Source organism: Cnephaeus nilssonii, assembly GCF_951640355.1.
Source record: "Cnephaeus nilssonii genome assembly, chromosome: 4".
Classification (NCBI taxonomy): Eukaryota; Metazoa; Chordata; class Mammalia; order Chiroptera; family Vespertilionidae; genus Cnephaeus; species Cnephaeus nilssonii.
The window spans coordinates 66,784,695-66,795,195 of record NC_137075.1 but is presented as its reverse complement, the minus strand read 5'-3'; the positions used below and the strand labels follow the sequence as shown (position 1 = coordinate 66,795,195).

Genomic DNA, 10,501 nt, shown 5'->3' with positions numbered 1-10,501 from the left:
GATCAGTTAAAGCTGTGTTGATTACCACCTTATCTTTGAAAGGCAATTAAAGACCTCAATCATTGAAACAAGATTTGATTGTGCAGGCTTTATTGGACATTGATCTTCCAGCAAAATGCAGTTACATTTTCCATTAATTTACAGTAACACAGTTTAACTTTGATACCCTAGACTGTTGACCCAGGTGAGATGTAATGCTAAGTACTTGTTTAGGTTAAGATGCCCCCAAATGTCATTACAGTCTGAATAGCAAGTGCTGAAAAAAATAGATACCTGATACGGTAACTTTAGGATAAGGTTTCTCTTATCTGCATTAGCTTTTAAATGAAATGAAATCAAGATCCTTTTCTGTATGTCACCCCACTCATTCAAACACCACTCATTCTTTAATAGTTATTTCATGAAGAATTCTAGGTGTTCTGTGATTATAGTTTTAAGAGAATATAAATATGACGCAAAATAAAATGTATATTTTAAAAAGAGATACATATGGCTTTTAAGAATTAAAATTAGTCCTAGCTAGTTTGGCTCAGTGGATAGAGCATTGGCCTGTGGCCTGAAGGGTCCTGAGTTCGATTCCGGTCAAGGGCACATGCGAGGGTTGAGGGCTCATCCCGAGTCCGGGATGTGCAGGAGGCAGCTGATCAATGATTCTGTCTCATCATTGATGTTTTTCTCGCTCTCTCCCTTTCCCTTCCTCTCTGAAATCAATAAATAGATGTTTTTTTTTTAAAAAAGAATTAAAATTGTTTCAATTTTTACTGAAGTCAATAAAATTGCCTTGGCAGATGTGCTCAGTAGAGCATCAGCCCATGCTCCAAAGGGTCACAAGTTCAATTCCCAATCAAGGGCACATACCTGGGTTGCAGGTTCCATCACAGGTCCAGTCAGGGCGCATGAAGGAGGCAACCAATAGATGTGTCTCTCTCACATTGATGTTTCTCTCTCTCTTCCCCTCCCTCCCACTCTCTGTAAAAATCAATGGAAAAATATTCTCAGGCGACTATGGACAACAACAAAAGTAATAATAGTTTTGCCTATATTATTTTAAAGGCAAAATCCCATTAAAGAAGTATAGGCAAAAAAGCTGTCTTTGGTTTCTTCATTAAGAAAACGCCTGACATCCAGAAAACTAGGGTCCACCTGGCCCTGCTTGCCACCTTAGGCATATCCAGTATGTTCACACACACACACAAGACATCATTAATGTGTCTTCTTTCTTTCTCTGACATTGTTTTACAAATATTTTTATTAATGCGGTCTTCTAAACATAAATATATATGGAATAGAAAATGAGGACAACAGCTTTTACTGAAATAAAAGTAAAACAACATTTGCTTACAAGCATATTCATAATACATTTTAAGGTAGAAAGGTTTCTTGTTTTGTCCTTCTCAGATTACAGGAGCAAAAAGGAAAACACAAAGGAAGAGTAGTTATTAAACTGAGGTTAAAAAATAGCATTGATACTAAACATAGAATCAATCTCCTGACTTCCAGCATTTATACTTTATCCCTTTTAGGCCACAATGTTTCAATGTAATATCCAAATTTAAAGAAAAAACTTAAACCATTACTGTTCAATGGGGAGCATTTTTTCAGACTATAAGGTTCACCACAAGACTTAATAAATCCCATGAATGCTATTTTAATATTTGAACCATGCCCTTAGCTATCGCTGAGTTCATCCTTCACCATGATCAACTCCACGAGAGCAAGAGGTCTATTGATTTTCATGTAATACAAGAAAATATTATATTTGCTTAATTGTTACACAGTGAGCACATCAGGCAAGAAATCATGGCTCTATTTAATGCTGCAAGCAGCAGAGAATTACAGAGATCAATAGGGTAGTTTGTCAAAGATGTTCTCCAAGGAGACTTACCTATCACCATATGGACAAGAAGTCACACTGACTATAGCTATTGGAAAACAGGTAAGCAGAGTCAGCAGTACAAATTATCAGAAATCAAACAGGCCAGTGTGAAAAGAAGTGCAACTCTACTGAAAAGCTGTATTTATAGTTTGGTAATTAAAAACCATTTTATCAGCCTTGTATTGGGACCAAACCTTTACAACAAGTATTGACAAGACCAGCAGCAATGAATGAGCAGTATTTGACTTAAAACTTATGAGCTATAGTTATTTAATGTGGCCCATTACAGAGAAAATCAGTTCTAGCCTTCCATGCAAAATGCTAATAGTCAGTTTTATTATTAATGAAGCTTAATGTAACACTATCTCCTTTGTGTAAGCCATTCATTTAACTAGTGTCAAGTATATTCTTCTGGACCAACTATACTGGCATAAATACTTCTTTGATTAAAGTGTTACTTAGAATTGCTTTTAGACAAGTGAGCAGTACATATATTTGAAGAACACTTCACTCTGTAGCTTATTTAAAATGACTACCTTTAACGAAGCCAGTTTGTATTACCTCATTATTCTGGTGCTTCCACCTCAATCACTTCCACTCACTTTCTCTACTGATTTGCCAGAAGCAAGCACCCAAATGTTGTTTAGATTGAACTTTATAAAATATTTTGCACAAAATGTATAAATGTTGTAGACTATCAACAACACATTAACATAAAATGATATATAATGTATGTTTGTAATTATGGGAGAGATCATAAATCTTAAACATCCATTGGTTTAGAAATTAAATAGTTCTACTTAGTTCTCCCTAAATTACTCCAAATTTCTGAAATTTACCATTCATCTGGGTATTCTGTAACTACCCCCAAGGATAAATTTTTTAAATGACTTTGCTTTCAAAAATGCAATTAACTTAATACAATTATAATGCAAAACTGCCATCAGGTCTTTAAAATTTCAGCCCACTTCCCATTGCCAATAAGTCTATAGATACATACCATTTCAGCTAATTGCTTTTATAAACAGTTATCAAATTTATTTTTTCTGGGTCTTTCTGGATCTTAATTGTTCTTACAGCTTTATCAGCATGCTATTTTAACTTTTAATAAGTCTTCATTTCATTCATCTTGCTGAATTTACATTAACCAGTGTTATTATTATAGTTGGTATTGGATTCTTTAGGCAATCTATAATAATAAAAGCATAATATGCTAATTAGACTGGATGTCCTTCCGGACTACCTTCCAGACGAATCTGGGGCTGCGAGGGAAGCCCGGGTCCCAGGTGCCAGAGGGAAGCCGGTGTCGGCAGACGGGGGAAGGAAGGCCTACTCTTGCACGAAATTTCGTGCATCGGGCCTCTAGTAAGAAAATAAACAAAATAGAAACAAGACTCATAGATACAGAGAACAGACTGACAGCTGTCAGAGGGAAGGGGGTTTGGGGACTGGGTGAAAAAGGTGAAGGGATGAAGCAAAGAAAAAAAAAACCCCTCAGAATACAGTATGGTGATTACTGGGGGAAAGGGAGTTGGGGGGAGGTAGAAGAGGGTAAAGCAGGAATAAATGGTGATGGAAGGAGACTTGACTTGGGGTGGTGAGCATACAATATAATATACACCTGAAACCTATATAATTTTATTAACCAGTGTCACCCCAATACATCCAATAAATTTTTAAAAAATAGTTTACCTCTTATCCAGGTAAATGGTACAAGGGCTTTAATAAATTTCCATTTAAAATCCTGGCAGCTAAATGGTTTAGATTTCGGATTGCAAATAGAATTCTCATCAATTTTGGATTTATCAATAATATTATGTTATCTCCACAATATATCCTACTTTTCCAATGTTATAAAAAAGATTTTCCCCTTTCTTCTTTGTGTGGGTGTCTATTATTTTCTCTTCAAAGGGGATTTGTTAATACCTAACTATAGAATCTATATATGTTATAATTATTTTTAACTGTAGTTTAATCTAGTTCTAGGGAAAAAATTGGTATAAGCATCATGTGTTTCTAGTTCCCATGGGCTAACAGAGTATGTGATATATAACAATGTATGAAAAGCTTTGCCTCTGGAGGGCCATGATTCATCTTAAAGCACCAGACACCATAGAAAGAACACGGTGTTTGCAAAAGTTTTATTTTAAAGGATCAAAAATAAATATCGCACATACACACAAGAGAAAATCCACTGATATTTATGTTCTCCAATGTACACTTTCAATACATGGCACCTTCATCTTCTTTATTTAGAAAATAAACTGTTATTGGTCCATAACTGGTATGCACAGTCTCTGTGACTCTAGCAAATAACCAGGAGCCAAGTCCATATAATAAAGTTGGAATACCTAAAAAACAAATGAATACATTATTTCCCAATGTCAATAGTTATTAATCATGCACCCATATATTTGTCATGATATAAGTTGCATAGCACTCTTTAGCAATGTCAAAAAATTATCAAATTATAAAAAATATGAGTAAGTATTGACTCTACCTAAGGGCTCAAGTTTCATCTGTTTGGGGAACATAACAATTGTGTGAGCCTAGAGATTTTTAAACCTAAAGACACAGCTGGTATAAATTTTAGTTCAAAGCACTTTACAAGCACCAATTCATTACCTCCAAGTAATTATGAAGTAATTCTATATTCTTTTCACAAATAAGCAAACATAGAATATTCATTAATTTGGTTGTAGATACTCCCGGATGAGCTTAAATCACTGGGTCAACTTTCTTTACTTTAAGTTAGACAGTAACACTGATGGCTAAAGTAATTTTTTTGTACAACTTAAAAAAATTGGGTCAAATAAGCGGTCTTCAAAACTATGGCAAAACTTGACTCTAAGGAAGATTTTAAAATAACAGGCATGAGAAATAGTATTTTTATATTTGATTAAAAACAAGCTTTTTTTCAACCTATTTAAAATAGACACATGGTAGACTCCAATGTGTTTTTTTCTTGGAATATTTCCATTTGATAAGATTTTGCTGATATACTTGAGATTAACTGCCACTTGTGATACATAAAACTAAACATATACTATACTAAGATTTGGATATGTATATGAGACTATGTTGGACACAAACTTTCACAATTCATATATTTTTTAAAGCGTTTATTTAAAATCAATGACCATTAACATATTAAAAAGATATGCAGAAAACCATAGGCACATGAATCAATAAAAAATATTGTATGCTCTACACAGAATAAAGTATTAATTTTATTGTTGCTATGTAGGAATTGGACCAAAAATGACAATTTAAAGGGTTAGAGCTGCACATTTGGAAAATCATTTTCTTTCTTGTTAATAGAGAAATCAACACATGTTCAGGACTAATATTGCTTTTTTTTTTTCTTATTTTTCTGCAAGAGTGTATTTGCTGTGCTATGCTCTTTTTGAGTGTATAAGTGCATTGAACTACTTTGTGCTTATTCCCTGAAGCTGCATTCCAGTCACTGTAATGCCAAAGATTAATCAGGAGAAGCATCACTAGCTGGCAATGAGAAGCAGCAAAAATGCCCAATCAAGCGGGCACCTCTCTATTTTTAGGAATATACTGGGTCACAGCTTGTCACTCACTATCACAGGGTTCCCTGGAACTCCTATGAAATACTTTACAATATATTACCTTCTTTGCCTTGGTAATACACAAATAAAATCTCTAAAAGGAGTGTCACAAAATAGCCATAAAAACTAGCTACATGAAGCTATTTACAAATTATTTAACCAAAAAGGGGGGAAAAAAGGCTAGTGGGACAAGGGGTGGGGTAGTGGACAAGAGAAGAAAAAGAACAAGAGAGGTAGAAAAAAGCAAAGAGTAGAGGGATCAGGTGAAATAAAATATATATTTAAAATACGATATCACAATTCAAAATCTGAAAATCAATGGCGTGAGGAAGAAAAACAGACTCTAGAGGCAATTATTAATTTTCTAAACATACTGAGAGTAAAATATATAACATATCCCTTTTAAACCAATTCTAAGGACATAAGGAATAGCTGGTGACACTGAAAATTTTGTTTGTTTTACAGTATTTACCACCGTTTTCAGTTATATATTGACACTTAAAAAATCATACAAATAAATGGTTAATATTTTTTCAGCTAAAATGGAGGACTGATCCATTTTACTAGTTTAATAATAACAATGTCTCTTATTAGGAAACAACTAAGAGCTATTAGCAGTAATGCTGTTTGATCAGGGATGGAGTTGTGATATAGGAATCAGAAATTCTCTATTTTTTTCCTGCAGTCTATTTAATACAGTCAGGCTAATACACTATATAGGAAGAGTTGCCACTTATGCTGTATAATTTACACATCAAAAACATAATTTTCTTTATCTATAGCACATATGCTTTAAAGTCTATAAGATTCCATGAACAATTAACAATTTTTCCAGCCTGTTTGAAACATATCAAAACATTAAAATGAACTGGAAAGTCAGTTCTTTGCCTAATAATTCATTTTGAGTCAGCTAAACAGTAGGTAAACAAACCACTGTCAAATTAAGCACTTAAAAAAAATTAGAACTTCGTAGCAAGTCTCCGATTACCCATTCATTCCAATGGTAAGTTGCTTTTCTTAAATCTCAATCTACTTCCCAGCAGGATACCCAGACTGATAAACCATCAGTAAAATGTCAGCTTCCACTGAAGAAAAGGCAGAGGAGAAAGAGAACAAATGGGTAAGAGAGAAATCTCTATTACTTAAAAAATGGAAAAATGAATTACTCTGATAATTTCTAATTTGGAAGGGAAGAAGACAAATAAAATCCTGAGTATTTCTATCAATAAATGATGTACTTAATGATCCAGAGGGGCAATTGTAGATCATAGAGTAGGAAAGAATCCTATTATCTAATTCACATTCCCTAACCTTCAGACAAAATTACAAAATAAATGTTACCAAATTGGTGGATACATTATTTACAAAGTCCAAAAATAAATTCCCTTTATCAGTACAATCCAATTTGTATTAAAGTATGCATGAGCAGAAAGTTTCCTTTCTGTTTAACTTAAAACTCTTATTCCCATCTGAGCAGGATTTTTTGGATTTCTAAAAGACCATTCAATCACTCTTCAACCTTCTCTTCCACAAAAAACACACAAAACTACAACTGTTCTTTCTTTCTTCAAAAGGTTTTACTTTTCCAAATGAGAATGTTCTAGGTATCCTACTTTTCTTTGAATTTCTTTCTACCTAAAAAACAAAAAACAAAACAAAAACAAAAAACAACCCTAACCACTGAGGTGTTCCTAAAGTGTTAGGTTTTAAAGCGTGAAAACTTAAAAGAAGGCATTCGGCTCCTGTTACACTTTTTCTCAAGTCATCATGCCAAATAATTGAACCATCTAAGTCACCTATCCCTTTCAACTTCCTATCAACCTCAGAATTAGTGGGCATGCTCTATAGTTCATCAGCCAAACAATAAGACATTTTTTAAAGGATTACACATTGCTAAATATTCTGCTCCTTACTGGACTGAACCCAGGATAATCCCAGGGGAGCAATGGCTCAAAAACCCCATGACTGACATTTGTGAGTTATTATATGCAAAAACATACACACCATATTTAAATTTAATGAGCGATCAGACTACATAACACGAGTGCAGCTGCTGTAGCTTTCATTCTAGTTTAAAAAACTGGTTGGGTAACATGGTTCAGCTCTCACGTCAAGATTTTGAATTACTAAAATTTGGACTAATTTAGTATCAGCTATTAATAGGTTCAAAACATCTTGAGGCCTATTTTTCACCGATCTATAAAGGACACCTCATGCCAATGTTTATGCCTCTTCTGTCATTAGCCAAAAGAAAACAAACATCCAGCAAGAGTAAACACTCTCAGAATTAGAATATGCCCATGAAAACCTACAAATATTAAAGGGGCAGCCTTTTACATATCTTTTAGGCCTAGCATCTGAGCACACTAGTATGACTGGTGAAAACCTTTAGTGCTTTTAGCAGAAGGAACTTGCTGGGATTTCATATGAACAAAACAAAGAAACTTTAAAGAAGTAGTTCGATTTTAGAGTATGAACGCACGCATATATATGTCCATGGGGACATAGCCTGCCATGCAATAAGACATTTTTTTAAAACTTCAGAGCTACTTGCCAGTGGCTTACACTGCGGTAGGAAGTGAGGATGGAAAGCCACATCCCCAGGGTGATCCCCAGGCCTGTGGATATCGCCCACTTTCTGGGACGAGTCAGTAGCAACAGCTTAGCCCTGAGGGGCACTTATGGGGGTGGGGGTAGGGGATGGGGGTAGGGTACCAAGCCCAGAGCCCAGGCCTGTGCGGGAGGAGTGGGTGTGTGGGACGCGGAGGCAGTGTCTGCGAAACGCAGCAGCGAGGGGCGAGCGTGGCGAGCCCGTGCGCCCGGGAGAGCCTGCAGGCGGCCGAAACAGGGCTCCTCCCGGGCCAACGTGGACTGGCCCTGGGCCGGGGTCCCGGCCTCCGAGCGAGGGGGTGTCAGCGTGCTTTGCAAACAGTGGGGCCCTCGTCGGTGGGACGAGCTTCCCCCGCCCGGGCCACTCACCGAGGTTGACGACCTTGAGCGCCGTGAAGAACCGGTCCTGCTGGGCCAGGTCCTGCCAGGGGGCCTTGGAGCAGTGATACTTGATGAAGGGGAAGCAGCCGGTGCGCAGGACGTGGTAGTTGGCGCCCTGCACCGGCCAGTTGAAGTGCGAGAGGCCGAACTGGTCGTTGCGGACGGCGCTGTAGGGCACGCAGAAGGAGGTCCAGTGCGGCAGGCGCCGCTGCAGCAGGTGCTGCGTCAGCACCTCCGAGGCGCGGGGCTTCGGGCGGGAGGCGGCGCCCGAGGCCCAGGGCCGGCTCAGCAGCAGCCGGAGCGCGGCCTCGTGGGCTTTCCGCAGGGCCTCCATGGCCGGCGCGCCGCGGCCCCCGCCCCGCAGACGCCGTGGGGCGCGCGCCGCTGGGGGCGGGGCGGCTGGAGCGCGCACGCGGGTCCCCCGGGGCGAGCGGCGAGGACGCCGACGGGCGGCGCGCGAGCGCGCGAGACCCCCCGGGGCGGCGGCGCTCACGAGTGTCCCGCGGCCTCTGCGGAGAGGGCGGAGAGGGCGGAGGGGACGGGGTGGGCCCGGTGATCGGCGCAGGGTGGGGAGGGTCAGCGGCGTGAATAAGGTGGTGGAGTCGTCACTATGACCTCCTGTGGTCGCTAATAACGCTGGCGGAGGGGTTGGGAGGTCTTACCAGTTCGGGTAGGAACCTCCTTAGTGAGTGGCAGACCTCGCACCCATCTCCCAGGCCCGGGCTCCAGGGAGATCCTTAGGTCGGCGCTGTAGTCGAGGTAACACACGGGAGACGGTGTCCTCAGGGAAGTGAGTTAAAGCCTGTGATTAAGCCTCAACCTAGGAACCAGGAGGTCAGGGTTCAATTCCCGTGTCTGGGCAAAAGCCACATTTGGGCTAGATCCCCCCTGCAGGAGGCAGCCAGTCAATGGTTCTCTCTCCTCATTGATGTTTCTCCTCTCTCTCTTTCTGCCTTCCTCTCTGAAATTAAAAACAACAACAACAACAAAACAAACCGATGTTTAAGTCTTTGTGGTCATGTTCACTGTTTAAGTCCCAGATATTTCAAAATAAAAAGTTTATTTCTAAAAAACGTCCCAGGTCTCTCCGTGTGGTGGTGCCCAGATATGTACCACCGTTGACCTCCCCTAAGAGCTTGGTGAGCGCCAGACCAGGAGTGTTTTACTTATAGACCTTTATAACCCTCAGTGACGCATTATCAAGATAGTATGTTAGGAAAATCTTAAACTTTGAAGTCTCTTGAGATAATGTACATACTAAGGAAGCATTTTCCCAAACTCATCTTGTTTGTAGACACTAGATTTAAATAAGATGATGTGTGTGGAAAGCACTGTGTATAAATGCAATAATTATGTGTAAGCAGCATATAATAATTACTATAGTTGTTGAAACTCAAGGAATGCAGGATAGTGTGGCTAGTTCTACAGTTTCCAGTTTTTTATTGATTTGTTCAACAAATAGTGATTGAGTACCCACTACCATGTGCCAAATCTTGAAGGGCCTTGTAGTCATGCAAATAATTTGAATTTTACTTTTTAGGATTCCCTATTAGATAACAGTTTTTAAAAAATTTTGGGCGGAGGCATGATGTGGTTTGACTGGCACAGAAATGGCTGGAGGGAAGCTAAGACAAGGAGTTAGGGAAGTTATTCAGTACTGTGGTTTTCAAATTAAATTTTAAAACAAAGCCTGTCACAGAACCTCAACCTATAAAGTAGATGAAAACTTGTGTTTTATTACTAAACATTTGAAAGTTCAAGATTTTAACATTAACTTTATAGGTAAATTTTAAAAAAACAATAATGAAGTTGGTTTGTTGTTGTCTTGCGGGGTTTCTTTTTGTTTTGTTTTTAGCAAAAAGGGAATTAAGTGTAAGGAAATTGGGTAGCTAAAATAATAAATACAAAGTCTTCAGACCATGCTCAGAAAATGTATTTTTTGGCCCCAACCTTACTGAGATCCTGATTTATTCACATTTTTCTAATAATGTGATTTAAAAGAAAGTAGGGTAGATTTTAATTCACTGCTATTCTCAGAGGGAGAATTATAGGCAAG

The 10,501-nt window shown here is 38.6% G+C and overlaps 1 protein-coding gene across 1 annotated transcript; it reads right to left on the bottom strand.

The window, feature by feature from the left end:
- Window positions 1–3,548: 3,548 nt before the first annotated feature.
- LOC307098458 (uncharacterized protein C15orf61 homolog) lies at window positions 3,549–8,786 on the bottom strand. Its single transcript, XM_079769293.1, has 2 exons — window positions 8,434–8,786; window positions 3,549–4,227 (listed from the first exon to the last, which is right to left on the bottom strand). Exons 1-2 carry the CDS (start codon window positions 8,777–8,779, stop codon window positions 4,100–4,102), a joined length of 474 nt encoding a protein of 157 aa, XP_079625419.1. The 5' UTR covers window positions 8,780–8,786; the 3' UTR covers window positions 3,549–4,099.
- Window positions 8,787–10,501: the final 1,715 nt, after the last annotated feature.

Coding starts and splice junctions, on each gene's coding strand:
- LOC307098458 (XM_079769293.1), bottom strand. CDS start 8,779: ATGGAGGCCCTGCGGAAAGCCCACGAGGCCGCGCTCCGGCTGCTGCTG. Junction 4,228..8,433: donor GCTCAAGGTCGTCAACCTCG/GTGAGTGGCCCG, acceptor TTTGTTTTTTAG/GTATTCCAACTTTATTATAT.